The sequence below is a fragment of the Heterodontus francisci genome, chromosome 8 (assembly GCF_036365525.1).
Source record: "Heterodontus francisci isolate sHetFra1 chromosome 8, sHetFra1.hap1, whole genome shotgun sequence".
NCBI classification, from domain to species: domain Eukaryota; kingdom Metazoa; phylum Chordata; class Chondrichthyes; order Heterodontiformes; family Heterodontidae; genus Heterodontus; species Heterodontus francisci.
In genome coordinates, this window is record NC_090378.1 from 26069947 (window position 1) to 26089645 (window position 19699).

Sequence of the window (19699 nt, forward strand, 5' to 3'; positions counted from 1 at the left end):
CAGGAATAAGGTCCCACCTGGAAGAACATAAAGTTGGTAAAATAATGGCAGATGATTACGAATTAACCCACAAAAGCAGCAGTCACAGGCCCCAGTTTGATAGCAAATTTGATAAGGAGAAAAGATCTGATTCTATTGAGAAAGAGGGCAAAGGTAAAGAGACAGACACACCTCAGGTTAAAAAGAGAGAAATCCAGGAGGAAAAGTTTTGTTCGAGGTGGCCAGCATACTATTTCTGTCATAAGAAAGAACATGTGAAGTCTGAGTGTTGGAAGTGGAAAAACAAGCCCGTTGCATGTGTACAGTCAAAGGGTGTTCCCCAGGATTTACTTGCTTGATGGGTAACCTTCATGATAAGCAGGTAGTTTCTCCCACGTTCACTGATACAGTGAATCAGGTTTCAGAAAACTATAGAAGTTTTCTGTTTAAGGGTAAAGTATCTCCACAGTTGTCTGGTGAGGCAGGCAAACCAATTGTTATCCTTAGAGATACAGAGGCGGCACAGTTACTGATGTTGGCAGGTGACATAACCTTTTTCTCCAGTAGTTTGCTGAATGTGAAAGTGTTAATCCAAGGGACAGATGAAACCCATTTATCCGTTCCCTTATATGGGGTTAATTTAAAACGTGAGTTGCTCACTGGTCCTGTTATTGTCAGTGTCGTTCCTAGTTTGCCTATTGAGGGTATAGATTTTCTGCTCGGAAATGACTTGCCTGGAGATAAGGTAGTGGCGTCTCCAGTAGTTTCGGAAAAGCCAGTTGAGGTTGCTGGAACTGAGGTTTTGCAGGAGGAATTTCCCAGAATATTCCCAGACTGTGTTGTGACAAGATCCCAGACTTTAACCCAGAGGGTTAAACAAGATGCGAAGGAATCAGTTGTTGTGGAGAACAATTCGTGTGCTTCGTTGGCTGAAACCTTTTTCAAGGATTTGTATGGGGAAGTTGGTAATAAAAATTCCAAGGCTAACAATGGTGAATTGTTTACAGATCCTCTTTGATTGAGGCACAACAGGCAGACCCTGACTTAAGAAGCTTGTCTCTGATGGTGTGTTTTGAGGCAGAGGCTGAAAAGGTCCCAGAGTGTTATTAAGGTAAGAATGACACTTTGATGAGGAAGTGGAGCCCGCCCAGAGGCCTGCAGATGAGGATTGGGCTGTAGTTCATAAAATTGTTGTCCCTCCTTGCTACTGCTGTGAAATTGTGAGAATTGCCCATTAGATTCTAGTTGCAGGTCATCTGGGTATTCTGAACACTCAGGCTAGGGTAAAGATGCATTTTTATTGGCCGAAACTGCACAGGGATGTGGTTGACTTCTGTAAGACATGTCAGATGGTTGGAAGCCACAGCCTTAAATTAAGCCAGCCCCCATTAATACCGATACCTGCATTTGACGAACTGTTTAGTACCGTTCTCGTGGATTGTGTTTGACCCTTACCTATGACTAAGTTGAGTCATTAGTATCACCTGACCATCATGAATTTATCCGCTCAATTTCCAGAGGCAATACCCTTGAAAAAGGTCACAGTGAAAGTTGTGATTGCGGAGTTGGTACAATTTTTGACTCATTATGGGTTGTCAGAAGAAATTCAGTCTGACCAGGGGTCAAATTTCATGTCAGGTGTATTTCAGGAGGTCATGTGTAGTTTGGGAATGAAGCAGCTCAGTTTGCCCGCTTAACACTCAGTCCCACGGTACTTTAGAGAGGTATCACTAACCCCTAAAGGGTAAAATTAAGGCCTATTGTTTTGAATATCCCCATTTCTGTTTGCAACCAGGGACAGGCCAAGTGAGTACCGGTTTCAGTCCATTCAAATTTGTCTATGGACATGAGGTTAGGGGTCCCTTTAAACTTATTGAGGAGGAAACTACCCTGTTAGACCATGTGTCAGAGTTCCAAGGAAGACTCTCAAAAGCTTATGAGATGGCCAGAGAACATCTTAACATTTCTCAGCCAGTGATGAAAACCCAAGGGGATAGAATAGCTAAGGTACATGGTTTTCAACCCGGAGATAAGGTGTTAGTTTTGTTGCCTTTGCCTGGTGAACCATTGAAAACTTCAGTTTTGTGGACTGTACTGTATCAAAAGAAAACTCAGTGAGGTGAACTACTTGCTTAGTACCCCAGATGGATGGAAAAGTCAAATGGTATGTCATGTGAATGTACTGAAGAGGTATTATGACTGTGAGCACAGTCAGCCAGTAGCTGTAGCACAGGTGGTAGAGAATGTAGATCAAGGCAGCATTTGACCAATTATGGCATCAAGGAACCCGAGCAAAACTGGAGTCAGTGGGAATCGGGGAAAACACTCTGCTGGTTGCAGTCATACCGAGCGCAAAGGACTGTGGTTGTGGTTGTTGGAGGTCAATCATCTCAGCTCCAGGACATCATTGCAGGAGTTCCTCAGGGTAGTATCCTCGGCCCAACCATCTTCAGCTGCTTCATCAATGACCTTCCTTCAATCATAAGGTCAGAAGTGGGGATGTTCTCTGATGATTGCACAATGTTCAGTACCATTCATGACTCCTCAGATACTGAAGCAGTCTGTGTAGAAATGCAGCAAGACCTGGACAATATCCAGGCTTGGGCTGATAAGTGGCAAGTAACATTCGCGCCACACAAATGCCAGGCAATGACCATCTCCAACAAGAGAGAATCTAACCATCTCCCCTTGACATTCAATGGCATTACTATCGCTGAATCCCCCACTATCAACATCCTGGGGGTTACCATTGACCAGAAACTGAACTGGAGAAGCCATATAAATACCATGGCTACAAGAGCAGGTCAGAGGCTAGGAATCCTGCAGTGAGTAACTCACCTCCTGACTCCTCAAAGCCTGTCCACCATCTATAAGGCACAAGTCAGGAGTGTGATGGAATACTCTCCACTTGCCTGGATGGGTGCAGCTCCAACAACACTCAAGAAGCTCGACACCATCCAGGACAAAGCAGTCTACTTGATTGGCACCCCATCTACAAACATTCACTCCCTCCACCACCGATGCAGAGTGGTAGCAGTGTGTATCATCTACAAGAAGCACTGCAGAAACGCACTAAGGCTCTTTAGACAGCACCTTCCAAACCCTTCTACCACCTAGAAGGACAAGGGCAGCAAATGCATGAGAACACCACCACCTGCAAGTTCCCCTTCAAGTCACACACCGTCCTGACTTGGAACTATGTCGCCGTTCCTTCACTGTCGCTGGGTCAAAATCCTGAACTCCCTTCCTAACAGCACTGTGGGTGTACCTACCTCACATGGACTGCAGCGATTCAAGAAGGCAGCTCAGCACCACCTTCTCAAGGGAAATTAGGGATGGGCAATAAATGCTGGCCTAGCCAGCGAAGCCCACATCCCATAAATGAATAAAAAAAAATGGTATTAGGTAAATTCTAATTTACTCTGTATCGTGCAGCAGATTCTGATTTAACAATTAGTGAGTAGTGCCTGCTTTCTGTGCTGTCAGTTAAATGTTGGCAACTCAGTTGCTATAAGACCAGGAAAGCACTGTCTTGTGTCTTGTAGCATATTACTTTCTTCTGGAGGCTGTTATCTATATGGAGGTTCTTCTCAAGATTGTCATGTGCACAGCTTTTTCTCAGCACTTGTAAGCAATTGTTAGGACAGACTTTTAATGCAGGCTCATGGAGTCAAAAGACAGAGTTGTCTGATCAATACCTTTATTTATCAAATCAATACACAACAAACACATGTAGTACTCATGAGGTTGTTACAATGCTCACAAGCAAAAGTTTCATCGGGCCGTGTGAGTTGCAGCCACTGTCTGCTCATGGTAGTCTCATCAAAACTAGGGTTCCTAAAGTGTACCATACCTTTATATGAATTTTGTGAAGCAAGCGTGGTGTTAATATATAAACATATTTTTAATACATGCATAAGATTTACCATGTTGCTCCAGTGTAAATTCAAGGTATGGCCTTAACCTGAAGGGTTCTCAAAAATGGTTACTAAAGGCATTGGATACTGCAAAAGCTATGGGGCCCTGACAATATTCCGGCAATAGTACTGAAAACCTGTGCTCCAGAACTTGTCGTGCCATTAGCCAAGCTGTTCCAGTACAGCCACACCACTGGCATTACCCGGCAATGTGAAAAATTGCTCAGGTATGTGCAGGACAAGTCCAACCCGGCCAATTACCGCCCCATCAATCTACTCTCAATCATCAATAAAGTGATGGAAAGTGTCGTCGACGGTGCTATCAAGTAGCACTTAGCAACAACCTGCTCAGTGACGCTCAGTTTAGGTTCCGGCAGGGCCACTCAGCTCCTGACCTCTTTAAAGCCTTGGTTCAAACATGGACAAAAGAGCTGAACTCAGGAGATGAGGTGAGAGTGACTGCCCTTGACATCAAGGCAGCATTTGACCGAGTATGGCATCGAGGAGCCCGAGCAAAACTGGAGTCAATGGGAATCGGGGGAAAACACACCACTGGTTGGAGTCATACCTCGTGCAAAGGAAGGTGGTTGTGGTTGTTGGAGGTCAACCACCTCAGTTCCAGGTCATTACTGCGAGTTCCTCAGGGTAGTGTCCTAGGCCCAACTATCTTCAGCTGCTTCATCTATGACTTTCCTTCAATCATAAGGTCAGAAGTGGGGATGTTTGCTGATGATTGCACAATGTTCAGCACCATTCATGACTCCTCAGATACTGAAGCAGTTCGTGTAGAAATGCAGCAAGACCTGGGTGATATTCAGGCTTGGGCTGATAAGTGGCAAGTAACATTCGCGCCACACAAGTGCCAGGCAATGACTATCTCCAACAAGAGAGAATCTAATCATCTCCCCTTGACGTTCAATGGCATTACGATTGCTGAATCCCCCACTATCAACATCCTGGGAGTTACCATTGATTAGAAACTGAACTGTAGTAGCCATATAAATACCATGGCTACAAGAGCAGGTCAGAGGCTAGGAATCCTGTGGCGAGTAACTCACCTCCTGACTTCCCAAAGCCTGTCAGCCATCTACAAGGCACAAGTCAGGAGTGTGATGGTATACTCTCCACTAGCCTGGATGGGTGCAGCTCCAACAACACTCAAGAAGCTCAACACCATCCAGGACAAAGTAGCCCACTTGACTGACACCTCATCTACAAACATTCACTCCTTCCACCACCGATGCACAGTGGCAGCAGTGTGTACCATCTTCAAGAAGCACTGCAGTAATGCACCAAGGCTCCTCAGAAAGCGTCTTCCAAACCCACAACCTCTACCACCTAGAAGGACAAGGGTAGCAGATGCATGGGAATACCACCACTTGCAAGTTCCCCTCCAAGCTCCAAGCTGGACTGCAGCGGTTCAAGAAGGCAGCTCACCACCGCCTTCTCAAGGGCAATTAGGGATGGGCAATAAATGCTGGCATAGAGAACGATGCCCACATCGCATGAATGAATAAAAAAAATTGTCCTTTTGTTGCCTGTGTCCTAACTTGCACCAAATCCCGTTCACCCATCACTCCTGTTCTCATTGATCTACACTGGCTCCCACAAAAGCAATGCCTCAATTTTAAAATTCCCATCCTTGTTTTCAAATCCTTCCATGGCCTCACCTCTCCCTATTTCTGCAATCTCCTCCAGCCCCACAGAGTTTTCTGCGCCTGTCTAATTCTGGCCTCTGGAGCATTCCTGACTTTAATTGCTCCATCATTCGTGGCCATGCCTTCAGCTGCCATGGCCCCAAGTTCTGGAATTCCGTCTCTAACCCCCTCGTCTCTCTGCCTCTCTCTCCTCCTTTAAAACGCTCCTTAAAATCTACCTCTTTGACCATATGCCCTAATATTGCCTCATGTGGCTTGGTGATATAGTTTACTTTATAACGTTCCTTGGGACGATTTATTATGCTAAAGGTGCACTATAACTATAAGTTGTTGTTTGCATCACCTAGACTATGATCAGTCCTTGACAGGTGGAAAGATGCCTGTTCTGACTGGTACACAGGTGCAGGAATTATGTTACTGGATTTATGATCCAGAGAAAGTAAATTCAATTAAATTCTCACCCTGGCAGTTTGAGGATTTAAACTCAATTAAAAAATCTGGAAATAAAAAACTGGTATCACTGAAAGTGACCATGATGATGCCGGATTGTTGTAAAAACCCAACTTGTTCCCTTAAGGAAGGAAATCTGCCATCCTTACCTGGTCTGGCCTATATGCGATTCCAGTTTCACACCTACATGGTTGACTCAACTGCATTCTGAAGTCACTTGGTTTCTGCCAACTTCTCAGGGTGGCTAAGAATGAGCAATAAATGCAGCCATCCAGCGATGCTCACATCTCGCTAACGAATAAAGAAATGTATCCCAGTGAGTATGTAGGTGCTTTGGTATCACGCAAGCCACATCTCTCCTATCGTACATTCTCATTAGTGACATTGTTTATTGTTCCCCACATGTCCACAAGCATGATAAACTAAGGCTGTCCTTCAGAACCTTCACTTCCTCTAGATATTGACTACACTGTGGTCTATTCTTCCTTCACACTCCCATACCTCTCACCAAAAACTTTGGCACGTATCCAGCAATTAGAATTCCGTTCCCAAGCAATCCTACCTTAGCTTCTTGGTCCTATATCTGTGTCCGTCCAGATTGGGGTTTCATCCAATCTAACTCATACCGCTACCACATCCTACCTAATCGTCTACATGTTGATGACGACCTAGCTTAATGACCATTACAGTAATTTGTACATATTTCCGCCCATCTTTATTTTTTGTTCTTTTCCCCTGATTTTTAAGTTTCTCTCTCATGCACTATTGAGAGTGATGGGTAGGCAGCTGCTGTTAGGTCTCGACCAATATTTCTCTGTTACTGGCTGGTCTGCCTTCCAACTTACAATAGAAATCATAGAATGGTTGTGGCACTGAAGACGGCTATTCGGCCCCTGACGCCTGTGCTGGCTCTCTGCAAGAGCAATTTAGTGAGTCCCAACCCCTGCCTTTCCCTGTAGCCCTGAAAATTTTTTCCCTTCAGGTGCTTATCCAATTCCCTTTTGAAAGCCAGGGTAGAATCTGCCTCCACCACCCTTTCGGGCAGTGCATTCCAGATAGCAGCCACTCGTTGAATCTGCCTCCACCACCCTTTTGGGCAGTGCATTCCAGCAACCACTCGCTGCATGAAAATATTTTTCCTCATGTCACTAATCATGTTGCCAATCACTTTTAGGGCTAAATTTTACCCTAGGTGGACGGGAATTCGCCACCGATGCAAAAGTCGGTGGCGAACCCACTTCGGCCTAGCCCGGGGATCCGTCCCGTATTTTACGGATCCCCGGGCTTTAATTGCCCCGAGGTGGGACTTACACCCACTTGAGGGAGAAGGTCCCGCCTCAGTGAGCTGCCGGCCAATCAGCAGGAGCGGTGGCCACTGCTGGGACTGCTGGGACTGCAGCCCAGCTGACACCATGGACCCTAGAGAGTGGGTAAGTTGGACATATCTTACCAGGGGGATTGGTCGTACCCTGGTGAGGCTAGGGTGGTCATTTGCAGGGAGGGGGCGTCTTGGGTCCCGGGGGTGGGTTGAGAGGGAGGGGCGTCCCTCAATCGCCCCCCCCCCCGGGGCGCGGAAAGGCCGGCAGCTTTCGCTGGGCAGCCTTTCACGCCCCCAGCACGCTCACTTGCCACGGGTAAAATACGCGTGTAGGTAGGCGAGGGCCCTTAAGTGGCCGTTAAGTGGGCCGATTCCTCCCCCGCCCGACCGCCGTAAAGTTCACTGGAGGCGGGAGCGGGGCGGGTAGGCCGCTCGGAGCCTCCTCAATTTTACGCCACCCCCACGCCATCATCCAACACGCTGGGGCGGCGTAAAATTCAGCCCTTAATCTCTGTCCTCTGGTTCTCGATCCTTCCGCCAGTGGGAACAGTTTCTCTCTATCTGCTCTGTCTAGACCCCTCAAGAGTTTGAACACCTCTACTCAATTTCCTCTCAACCTTCTCTTCTCTCAGGAGAACAACCCCAGCTTTTCCAATCTATCCACATAACTGCAACCATTCTCACATTACACCTCCTCTAGGCACATCTTTTGTCTTTTTACTTGTCCCATTACTACGTCTTTTTGCCTTTCGCCATCATCCCTTTACTCATTTAATCTCTCCTGCCTTCCACACTATCACAGACCTACTGTTTGTTCTGTCCTCCCCTCCCCACTGTCGCTGCCTGACTTAAAAACTGTTACATTTCTAAGCACTCCCAGTTCTGATGAAAGGTCACCGACCTGAAACGTTAACAAAGAACAAAGAACAAAGAACAAAGAACAGTACAGCACAGGAACAGGCCATTCGGCCCTCCAAGCCTGCGCCGATCTTGATGCCTGCCTAAACTAAAACCTTCTGCACTTCCGGGGCCCATATCCCTCTATTCCCTTCCTATTCATGTATTTGTCAAGATGTCTCTTAAACTCTGTTTCCGTCTCCATAGATGCTGCCAGACGTGTTGAGTACTTCCAGAATTTTCTGTTTTTATTTTAAGAAATTCCAAGAGTTGTGCTCAGCACATCAGCTTAGCTGAAACGGGGATGTGGATACCCTTCAGTACACAATGGACTGTTTGATTGCAGTTCCATTACCAATGCATTGTGGCTGCAGCAGATACTAGCTACAGGATAAACTGTAGCAACTGTCCAACCTTACTTTGACAACACTTCCTAGACCTGCAACCTCTGTCAACCAAGGACAAGACTGGAAACATCAAAGGAACACCATCACCTCCAAGTCACACAGTATCCTTACTTGCACATATAGGGCTGGATCTTGTGAAGGCGGCGGGGCTCCCAGCGCCTGGCTGAAATGGCGCGATCCTCTGTTGTTCCAGAGGCAAAGTTTCCAGTGCTGGAATTTCTGTCCCTTTTAAGCATGGGATCCCACCTCCAAGAGCTGCTGGCCAATCACAGGGCCGACAGCAGTATTGGCAGTACCACTGGGAACGGTGGCCATTGTCGGTATTGCAGAGACCTTGGACCCAGGCCCAGCGCTGGAACCCTGGATCTCAGATAAGTGAGGCAGGGTCGCTGACGCCAGTACAGAAGGCCCCGGCAAGGGGCATTGGGGGGTGGTTGTAAAGCTCAGGGGAATGGGGTTCTTGGAGGTGCACTGTTTCCCAGCTGGGGCACTCCATGGGCCACAGATTGCCCATGGAGGAGGGACCCCTCCCAAGCGTGCACAGTCACCCCCGCCTCCCCCCCCCCTCGGGGAAGAGGTCCTTAAGTGACTGTTAATAGGTCACTTCAGGGCCTCAATTGGCCTCTGGACGTAAGGCTGTCATCGGCCTATCCCGCCCCTGGGAAGATTGCTTGGCGACGGGCAAGCGATGGGCACCCCCCCCTTCCCCCCCACCACCCATTGCAATTCTATGGGCCCTCCCACCTCCGACCTTGCCTCGGGTGGGTCCATAAAATCCAGCCCATAATGTCTTTTTGTCATCATTGCTGGGTCAAATCTTGGAATACCCTGTCTATTACTGTAGGAGTACCATTAGCACAAAGACTGCAATGGTATGAGGAGAAAGCCTCACAACAACTGGGGGAAGGACAGTGAAATGCAGCTTTTCACTTGTCACCCAGAGCCGAAAAACAAAACAAAATAAATTGATGATTTTTGTTTGCGGGTAGTTTACACAGTTTACAAATTATATCCTGTAAATTAATTGTCAAAGATTTTTTTTGCACACCAGAATCATAGGTACGTTAGTAGCAGGAGCTCACATGTGTGATTTAGGGGACTGTGTCTTTCCAAGCTTTATCGTGTCTGTCACAGTGGCTTTCATTTATTTTAGGCAACAGATCTTATATGTGTTAAAAGCTCTTGAAGGAAATTTAGCTAATTTATCACCTTTGAAGATTCTCACTTACAGACAAGTAGTTAACTGTCTTTTTGTTAAATTTATTTTTTCATTGCTCTATTATTAAAAACGTTTCCTCTTCCCAGATTCTGCAGTTTATTTATAGGGATGATCATGTGTTGGTAAAGTCTTTGCTTGTGATCTTTGTAATTCTACAAGTCAGAATGGTTTTCATATAAGCAACGTAAAATCCAACTGTGCCTTTGAGAATAGAATAACGAGTTTAATATCCTCGCCTTTACCTTTCGGAAATATGCCTTTGTTTTCTTAATGCCTTCAGTGTTTTCAAATGGATTCTTCACACACTAACACATGGACACGGTTCGCAATTTATATATATATCTGATAGTTTTATGTTGAGCTCTGTACAGACCTGCCAAGTTTTGTAAAAACATTATATGAGATTCACAAATCTTTTTCACTATCTCACAGAAAGCTTTCCGGCTCTCATGAATTTTCCTGGGATGCCATTTTCAAGCACAGTCACGATAACATCATCCACTGGTTTTGTATTTCAGGTCTGCTTTCCATTTTATGCAATAGTTTTTAATTTAGTGCTTTCTGCAAGGCACAAAGAATTGATTTATATCTGCGTGTTCAGTTCCAGGGACTTTTGTTCCTGAGGCGCAAACATGTTTTAACAACATTTAAGGTGTTTTTTTAAATCCTCACTGCTATTTTAAAATACTCTTCCTTCAAATCCTTTTTCCCTCACTACTCTTTTTTTGTAAATTATCTTTTCTTTATGCCTCCCATTAGGTTGCTAGGCCAGTGTGTATTATATGTCATACTTTGCTTAATGCAAAGCCTGGAAACCTCCTTCCAGGCCTTTGCAATTCTCTGTGTGGACAAGCTCTAGGATAATTCAATCCATGACCTTTTCCCTTCCCAAAACGGAACCATTTGGCTGGTGTTGAGTGCCTTCCCCAGCAGCAACAACTGGAAGAAGGTTCTGGATTTCTCCATGTAGAGTATTGCAGGTATAAGGCTGTTCCCGTTACTCTGTAGCTGAAAGCACCAGAGTTTTTTTGTGATGCATTCTTGGGGTGTGGACATGACTGGCAAGGCTGGTAAAATATTGCCTACCCTTAGTCACTATGACTAAATGGCATGCTAGGCCATTTCAGAGGATGTTTAAGAGCCAGTCATGTTGGTGTGGGATTCGAGTCACACGCAGAAACATCGAAAAATGTATGGCACAGAAGGAGGCCATTTGGCCCATCATGTCTGTATCGGATCAGGTAAGGACAATGGGTTTTCTTCCCTAAATGACATTGAGTCATATACGGCACAGAAGGAGGACATTCTGTCCATCGAGCCCATGCCGGCTCTTGACGGACCTATGCTATCAGTCCCACTCCCCGGCTCGATCCCCATAGCCCTGCAAGTCTATTTCTCTCAGGTAGCCGTTCAACTTCCTCTTGACGTCATTGATCATCTCCGCTTCCACCACCCTTGTGGGCAGCAAATTCCAGATCATTACCACCCGCTCGGTAAAGAAGTGCTTCCTCATATTCCCCCTGCATCTTTTGCCCAAAACCTTCAATCTGTGTCTCCTAGTCCTTGTACCATTTGTTAATAGGAGCAGTTTTTCCTTGTCTAGATTATCTAAGCCTGTCTTAATCTTGTACACTTCTATTAAATCTCCCCTCAGTCTCCTTTGTTCCAAGGAGAACAAACCCAGCTTTTCCAATCTAACTTTGTAACTACAATTCTCCATCCCTGGAACCAGTTGGATTTTTACAATAATTTAACAGCTTCACGGCCACTTTCACCAATACCAGCTTTTTAAAAAAAATGCTTATTTTAAAAACTGAACTTAAATTCTCAAACTCTTGTTCTCTGGATTATAAATCTAGCTGTCTGGATAACTAGTCAAATGACATAGCCATTGCACAAATTACAAGTTGCCAATCTCATTGAAGAGATTGTAGTTTTATCTCTTTGCTCAACTCTGGGATTTAGGCCTTTTAAATTTGTCACATCTCTCAGTTTGTGAAACTGTACAGTTAGCTCTTTTGCAGCAGTGTCTTAGAAATTCAGATCCACCTAGTGTAAATCATTAGGATTGAAAATCACTAACTTTAGTTTCAAAATGTAACCTAGTTTGATAAATTTTACATTAATAAATAACATGGCTTCACATTTATAACTGGGTTTGCAACCTGTGTCCTGATTAGCATAGACACAGGTCTGATAGCATTTGGGAGAGCAAAATGCCCCATAATTACCACAAATTAAATGAACAGGGTGACCCACCCAAAGCTAAAGGCAGTAACTAATAATTCAAAGAGCAATCATCAAACTTAAGTTTGAAACCTGTGTCACTTCTACTTATCAATGTCGCTCCTGATAACAATGAGGGGCTAATATTGGCCAGAATATTGGAGAACCCCTTTTGCACGTCTTTGAAATCCATCTGTTCAGACTCAAAGTTCACTTACAGTGTAGAAATTCAATCTCACACTAGTATCTAGAGTCTCCAAGACAAACTGTAGACTATTATAATATCTGGGTTCAGTTGACATTCTTCTCATCTGGGGAGAGCTCTGTTTCCACTCGTGATGAATATTTGGAGGGTGTGAGTTGGGAGTATCCCATTTCACTCAACTGCAGCAAAGTTTAAACCAAAGTTTTAAGCATCGTGAGTGGGAATTTACTGCAATATTATAATTTGCAGTTTAAGAGCATTCTCAAAGGTTTCGTTATGCCTGGATTTGCTACAATCTCGGTACATTTCCCACAATCTCAAAGAAGCTGTTTTAGTTTGTAATTTTTTTTTAGCTTTGGTGTTTTAAATTCCAGTTACACTCAACGCAAATTTGAGCAGCTTCCCTCTGCCAGTGACGCTGCGTAAACTGCAGCTCCACTTGACCCACCCCGCCCCGCCGCCTGCCAGTGACTGGAGTCCGGCCAGCGGAAGGAGGATGTAGCCTCCACCCCCGGAACCTGCTCCACCTCCCGGCTCCTCCTCCATGGCTGCTCGGGAAGAAGTGGCTGTGCTCGGATCCATTTTCAGTGGTGAATTCCAGCTGCTGGCTGAGTCAGGTGAAGGAATGCAGGCTCCCCGGGGGTTGGGGTGAGGGCTAAAGCTGCAATTGTTGCAGTTCAGACATGATTACAGACACTGGGGCTCCAGTAGTTGCTGCAGCTCAGACATGATTACAGAGACTCTGGGGCTCCTGCTGTCTCACTGAGATTCCTGCAGTTCAGACATGATTACAGAGACTCTGGGGCTCCTGCTGTCTCACTGAGATTCCTGCAGCTCAGACATGATTACAGACACTCTGGGGCTCTTGCTGTCTCACTGAGATTTCTGCAGTTGCTGCAGCTCAGACATGATTACAGACACTCTGGGGCTCTTGCTGTCTTACTGAGATTCCTGCAGTTGCTGCAGCTCAGACATGATTACAGACATGCTGGGGCTCTTGCTGTCTTACTGAGATGTCTGCAGTTGCTGCAGCTCAGACATGATTACAGACACTCTGGGGCTCTTGCTGTCTTACTGAGATTCCTGCAATTGTTGCAGTTCAGACATGATTACAGACACGCTGGGGCTCTTGCTGTCTTACTGAGATTTCTGCAGTTGCTGCAGTTCAGACATGATTACAGACACGCTGGGGCTCTTGCTGTCTTACTGAGATTTCTGCAGTTGCTGCAGCTCAGACATGATTACAGACACTCTGGGGCTCTTGCTGTCTTACTGAGATTCCTGCAATTGTTGCAGTTCAGACATGATTACAGACACGCTGGGGCTCTTGCTGTCTCACTGAGATTTCTGCAGTTGTTGCAGTTCAGACATGATTACAGAGACTCTGGGGCTCTTGCTGTCTTACTGAGATTCCTGCAATTGTTGCAGTTCAGACATGATTACAGACACGCTGGGGCTCTTGCTGTCTCACTGAGATTTCTGCAGTTGTTGCAGTTCAGACATGATTACAGAGACTCTGGGGCTCTTGCTGTCTTACTGAGATTTCTGCAGTTGCTGCAGCTCAGACATGATTACAGACACTCTGGGGCTCTTGCTGTCTTACTGAGATTCCTGCAATTGTTGCAGCTCAGACATGATTACAGACACTCTGGGGCTCTTGCTGTCTCACTGAGATTCCTGCAGTTGCTGCAGCTCAGACATGATTACAGAGACTCTGGGGCTCTTGCTATCTTACTGAGATTCCTGCAGTTGCTGCAGCTCAGACATGATTACAGACACTCTGGGGCTCTTGCTGTCTTACTGAGATTCCTGCAATTGTTGCAGTTCAGACATGATTACAGACACGCTGGGGCTCTTGCTGTCTCACTGAGATTTCTGCAGTTGTTGCAGTTCAGACATGATTACAGAGACTCTGGGGCTCTTGCTGTCTTACTGAGATTCCTGCAATTGTTGCAGTTCAGACAAGATTACAGACACTCTGGGGCTCTTGCTGTCTTACTGAGATTCCTGCAGCTCAGACAAGATTACAGACACTATGGGGCTCTTACTGTCTTACTGAGATTCCTGCAGTTCAGACAAGATTACAGACACTCTGGGGCTCTTGCTGTCTTACTGAGATTCCTGCAGCTCAGACAAGATTACAGACACTATGGGGCTCTTACTGTCTTACTGAGATTCCTGCAGCTCAGACAAGATTACAGACACTATGGGGCTCTTACTGTCTTACTGAGATTCCTGCAGCTCAGACAAGATTACAGACACTATGGGGCTCTTACTGTCTTACTGAGATTCCTGCAGCTCAGACAAGATTACAGACACTATGGGGCTCTTACTGTCTTACTGAGATTCCTGCAGCTCAGACAAGATTACAGACACTATGGGGCTCTTACTGTCTTGCTGAAATTCCAGCAGTTGCTGCAGCTCAGACATGATTGCGGAGACGCTGGGGCTTCTGCTGTCTTACTGAGATTGGGAACATTATCAGCTGGAGTGAAATTTAGCAAGTAAGCGGAGCTCTGAGCTTGGAAGCATCTGACAAGGAGCTGAATTTTGTTTTCAGCAGGATTGCTACCCCCTTGCAAACTCGTGTATTGCATTTCTAAACCGAAAAAAAGAAAGAACTTGCATTTATGTAGCACCTTTCATTGCCTCAGTGATCGCCCTTTTCTGGTCCTGGTGTGTTCTTTAACCCCACATCACGTGTACACTACATTTGGTCTTGCCGCTTTATGGATAAGTACCATGGGAGATCAATGACTTGGCCATTATAAAAATATATTAAACACTGTACCTTGATGCAACCTTCTGGCTGGAGGTATAACATTTAAATCCATTAATGTGTCAGCTTAGGCTCAATGGTAGCACTCTCAGCCCTTACTTAGTAGGACATAAGGTCAAGTCACATTCACGAGGCTGGAGCACAAAATTGAGGCTGGCTCTTCAGTGCAATATTGTGGGATGTGCTGCAGTGTTGGAGGTGCTGTCTTTTGAATAAGATGTTAAACTGAGTGGATATCTGCCCTTTCAAGTGGATCCCATGATGCTATTTGGAGAAGAGCAGGGGTGTTTTCCTTGTATCTTGGCCAATATTTATTCCTCAACCAACATCACGAGAAACAGATTATGAGGTAATTGATTTACCTTGCTGTTTGTGGGACCTTGCTGTGTGTGACTTGACCATTTGCCTGCGTCACAATGGTGACTGCACTTAAAACGTACTTCCTTGACTGTAAAGCTCTTCTGTGTCATCTGAAAGTCGTGAAAGATGTGGAAGTGAAATTTTATTGTTCCTCTTATAGTCCCATTAATTTGTGCACATTTCAAGGTAGTGATACTAACAGATCTTGGTATTCTAATTTCATCCACCAGTGAGGGAGCAACACTGAGAACAACTAGACCCACAAGATTCAAATGGGACAAACCATTTGACAAACCACCAAATAAGTGATATAAACACAAATAGGACAGAGATGCCTTGCCTTCAAATGTTGCATTATCAGGGCTTAGTGGCTTTAGGTTGCCTTAGATCTGCAGGTTGGACACCTCTGATCTCTAGGACTGCCTCTGTGCAGGTGACCATTGTGTCTGTTGCCCACAGTAATCTGAACGGATGTGTTTCTGGTTTAAGGACGTGCTGAAAATGATATTAATTCTTAAAAAGTTGCTATTATTTTTGTCTTGTCTCTATAGTGTTTTGAAGGATATTAGAGATGGGGTGATGTCATTGCACGTGTAATTATATAATCATGAAAACACTGCAAGGAATCCTGCAACAAGTTACAATGGAGACAGTGGCTGACCTGCCAGATTTTGCAGAATATGTTACTGCTGATTGTACTGAGGGTTCAACTGTGTGTGACAGCACTGCTCATTTTAATTTGTCAAGCTTTTATGCTTTTGTGGAAAAGTTTCAGTACCCAATTCTAACTTTGCAATATTGAATTTATCTGATGTATTACAGAATCTGAGGGGATTACTTTCCAAATCCATACCAACTGTGAACATCACACAAAGAAAATCCAGTTGAAAGTTAGGTTTCATTTACCTCCTGACTATCCGTTGTGCCTTCCGGATATCTCCATCTGCTCAGATCACCTTACCCGCAAGCAGACTTGTGATTTGAAACAAAGCTTGCTGCGATATGCTGAGACTCTTCGTGCCCAGCCTATGGTTTATGAGTTGATGATGTGGCTGCAGCAGAACATTAAGGATGGCGTTGACCAAGTCACAGCGGACAAGGCCGATGAAAGTGACAATTCGCAGCAGCAGTGCGGTGCAGATGATAGTGTGTGGATGGCACTTCTGCATTTAGATCATATGAGAGCCAAAGCAAAGTACATCAAAAGCATACAGAAGTGGACTTCTGACCTCCGACTCGCAGGACAACTGATGTTCATGGGCAAACTCATATTAATTCTTTTACAAGGGCAGAGGAAAGATATTAAGGTGCTTCCCATCCTTTGCAGAGATGTGATTTCACTTTGCTAATTTAACAGGCTTTTTTGTTTTGTTATGTTTTATGTTTTGTTTCTGTTTTTTGACATTCTTGTTAATTTTCACTCCTTGCCCACCCTGCCCCCACCCCCGAAGTTGTTGATTCCTTGCTGCATTGTGGTTTAGGAGGCACAGTTTGATACTTTGCTCAAGAGACCACAATTCACCTGTGAGCCATGTTCAGCTAAAGGAGCTGAGTCCAATCCTGGGCTTCCCTGATTTAAATAGACACACAGGCTGGAATTTTATGGTGGATGGACGGGAGCTGGACTCCGACGTGAAAGTCACTGGCGAACCCGCTTCCGCCTAGCCTGGGGATCTGTCCCGTATTTTACGGTTCCCCAGGCTTTACTTGTCCCGAGGCAGGATTTCCATCCACTTGAGGGATGAGGTCCCACCTCAGTGAGCTGCCGGCCAACCAGCGGGCCGACAGCTCTTAGTCCCAGCAGCGCCACCAGGAGTGGTGACCACTGCTGGGACTGCAGCCAAGCTGACGCCGTGGATCCTGGAGGGGATAGGTCGGGGCATGCCTCACCAGGGGGATCGGTCCTTCCCTGGTGAGGCTGGATTGGTCCTTTTGGGGGAGGGGAGTTTTTGGGTCCCGGTTGTAGGTTGGGAGGCCCTCAATAGGGTACCCTGTGCCCTACTGCATTCCCCCCCCGGGGCGCGGAAAGGCCGACAGCTATTGCTGGGCGGCCTTTCACGTCCCCAGCACACCCACTTGCCATGGGTAAAATACCCGTGGAGGCGGGCGAGGGCCCTTAAGTGGCCGTTAAGTGGCCACTTAGGGGTCTTGATTGGCCTCGGGCGGGCGGGCCGTTTCCCAACCACTGCTCCCCCCGCCTGACCTCTAAACTTGTCCGGAGGCGGAATCGGGGTGGGTAGGCCTCCTGGAGCCTGCCGCTCAATTTTACGCCATCCCCACGCCACCATCCGACCCACTGGGGCGGAGTAAAATTCCGGCCACAGACTCTTTGAGAAGACCCACTTGATATGATGAAGAGAGCAGGCAATCTGGGTGACTTCCTCTGTTCTAACCCAAAGATGCTGAAATCACTTGTTGCCTTCGTGCCACTCCAACTATGCTTAGCTAACTTGGTATGACGATTAAATTGGAGACTTTCCTGGTCTGTAAGGTCAAACTATCTGTTGGCTAAACTTGCTGAGTTATTGGGAGAGTTGCATTTTATTTCTACCCAAATAATTTTGAATTTAGTGGCTACGTGGCTGCTAGAGATGAGCATATGCTCTGTGGATCAACAAGAGTTTTAGATTGTTATACAAAGTTCCTTCAAAATTGCCTTTCAGTTAAAAATGATTTGGTGAAGGCCAAGGGTTGAGACAATTCACCACAGTCAAGCTGTTTTTAAAATTAAATTGCTCGCATACTATCTACATCTTCAGCTTTGTAAACTCAATCTGTCTGTTCTTTTGTTCTTAAAATGAAAGGACTATCTAGTTCTCCAGAAAACCTCTAAGGTGGATGTGGACTCCAGTGGAAAGAGATGCAAAGAAAAGATGATAAGTGTTCTCTGTGAGGAAAAGCTTCAAGCAGGGCAACACAGGTAAAACCCATCAATAGACATCACATCTTAGCATGTCAGAGCAGATTAATTATTTCATTCTGAATATTGGATGAGAAGTACTGATTTAAAAAAAGATGTATTTCCCTTTTAGGCTTACGAGCTTTGCTGTGAAAGAGTTTACATCAGGGGGCGAGTTGCATCAAGAATTTGAAGCTCTGGGCTTGTCAGGCTTGTATGACAAGTTTGTAAGATTTTAAAAGGTTCCTGAAACCTGGCTTGATGGAAGAATATAAAAACACAGTGCTGTGACTTTGTGAGGAAAGTAGGATTTCAGTATGACTTAGTTTCATCTAATGTAGCCAGTATTTCAGTCATGTTTGACCATTCAAATCCAGGAAATATGTGCATAAAACTTAATGTAAAGCTTTGCAAGATATATTAAGACATCTGTTTAATACTTTTTTGTTTGAATTTGTTAATAAAATGATTTGAATGTCTGCTTTTTGATGTAAGCTGATTTGTATTGTGCATTGAATTGACGCTTACAAAATATTTAGATTTAAAGTTGAACTGTTGGAAATAGATACAAAAGACAGCAGTTTATTAAATTGTACCTGCACAGCAAAGGGATACGTGCTGTAGTACACTTGACAATTGAGAAAGTTTGATGTATGAGAGTTTTTTTTTATGACAGTATTTTAATGTTACTGAGTGAAAATGAATTCAGTTTGTTGTTGGTGCTGGAAATATATCTACAGCAAAGAGTTACAAGGAATGTGTACTGCACCCATAAGCCAGAGGTCAAAGCTTCAAGACTGTTCTTTGTTACTTTGATTGGTTTCGATACTAGGGTTTCACACTGATGTCTTCACAACACCCCACTATGATACCCTCTCATTGTAGCATACCGAATCTTGAGATGGCCTGCTGGTTCTGTGGGCCAGTGGACCATTATGCGTCAGAAAGGACAGATGAGCCAACTTAGGCTCCTCTCTCAAATACTTGGATGCTAATATTTTGAACAGATTAGTATTGGAATAGACCATCTGGCTGTCATATCCACCTGATTAGATAGTGGCACATTATGCAAGAGAAAGTAAATTCACTTGCCTTACTGAGTGGATTTCTCCAGTTCTCAGCTGAGCTATCTAGATGGAGCACTGACTGCACAACATTACAGCACTCTGACTTGGCAGAATGGAAGGCAGTGTCAAGCTGTAAGAAGCAAAACATAGCTGATGACAAAGCCTCTGTGCTTAATTGAGAAACTTTCAAACATTGCAAAAAATCATTTCAACGAGGAATATTGAGAAGAGCATTTCTCTGTTTCTTCTGCTAACTGTGAGAGATAAAGGTTTATCAGTCCTTAAAGTAAAACTCTGTGTCAAATTTATTTTGAAACT

At 45.1% G+C, this 19699-nt stretch overlaps 1 protein-coding gene across 1 annotated transcript; it reads left to right on the forward strand.

Moving 5' to 3' along the window:
- The first annotated feature begins 12780 nt into the window (after window positions 1–12780).
- On the forward strand, window positions 12781–18794 carry rwdd3 (RWD domain containing 3). The gene is made up of 4 exons (XM_068036361.1): window positions 12781–12893; window positions 16238–16722; window positions 18220–18335; window positions 18448–18794. Exons 1-4 carry the CDS (start codon window positions 12821–12823, stop codon window positions 18551–18553), a joined length of 780 nt encoding a protein of 259 aa, XP_067892462.1. The 5' UTR covers window positions 12781–12820; the 3' UTR covers window positions 18554–18794.
- The last annotated feature ends 905 nt before the right edge of the window (window positions 18795–19699 follow it).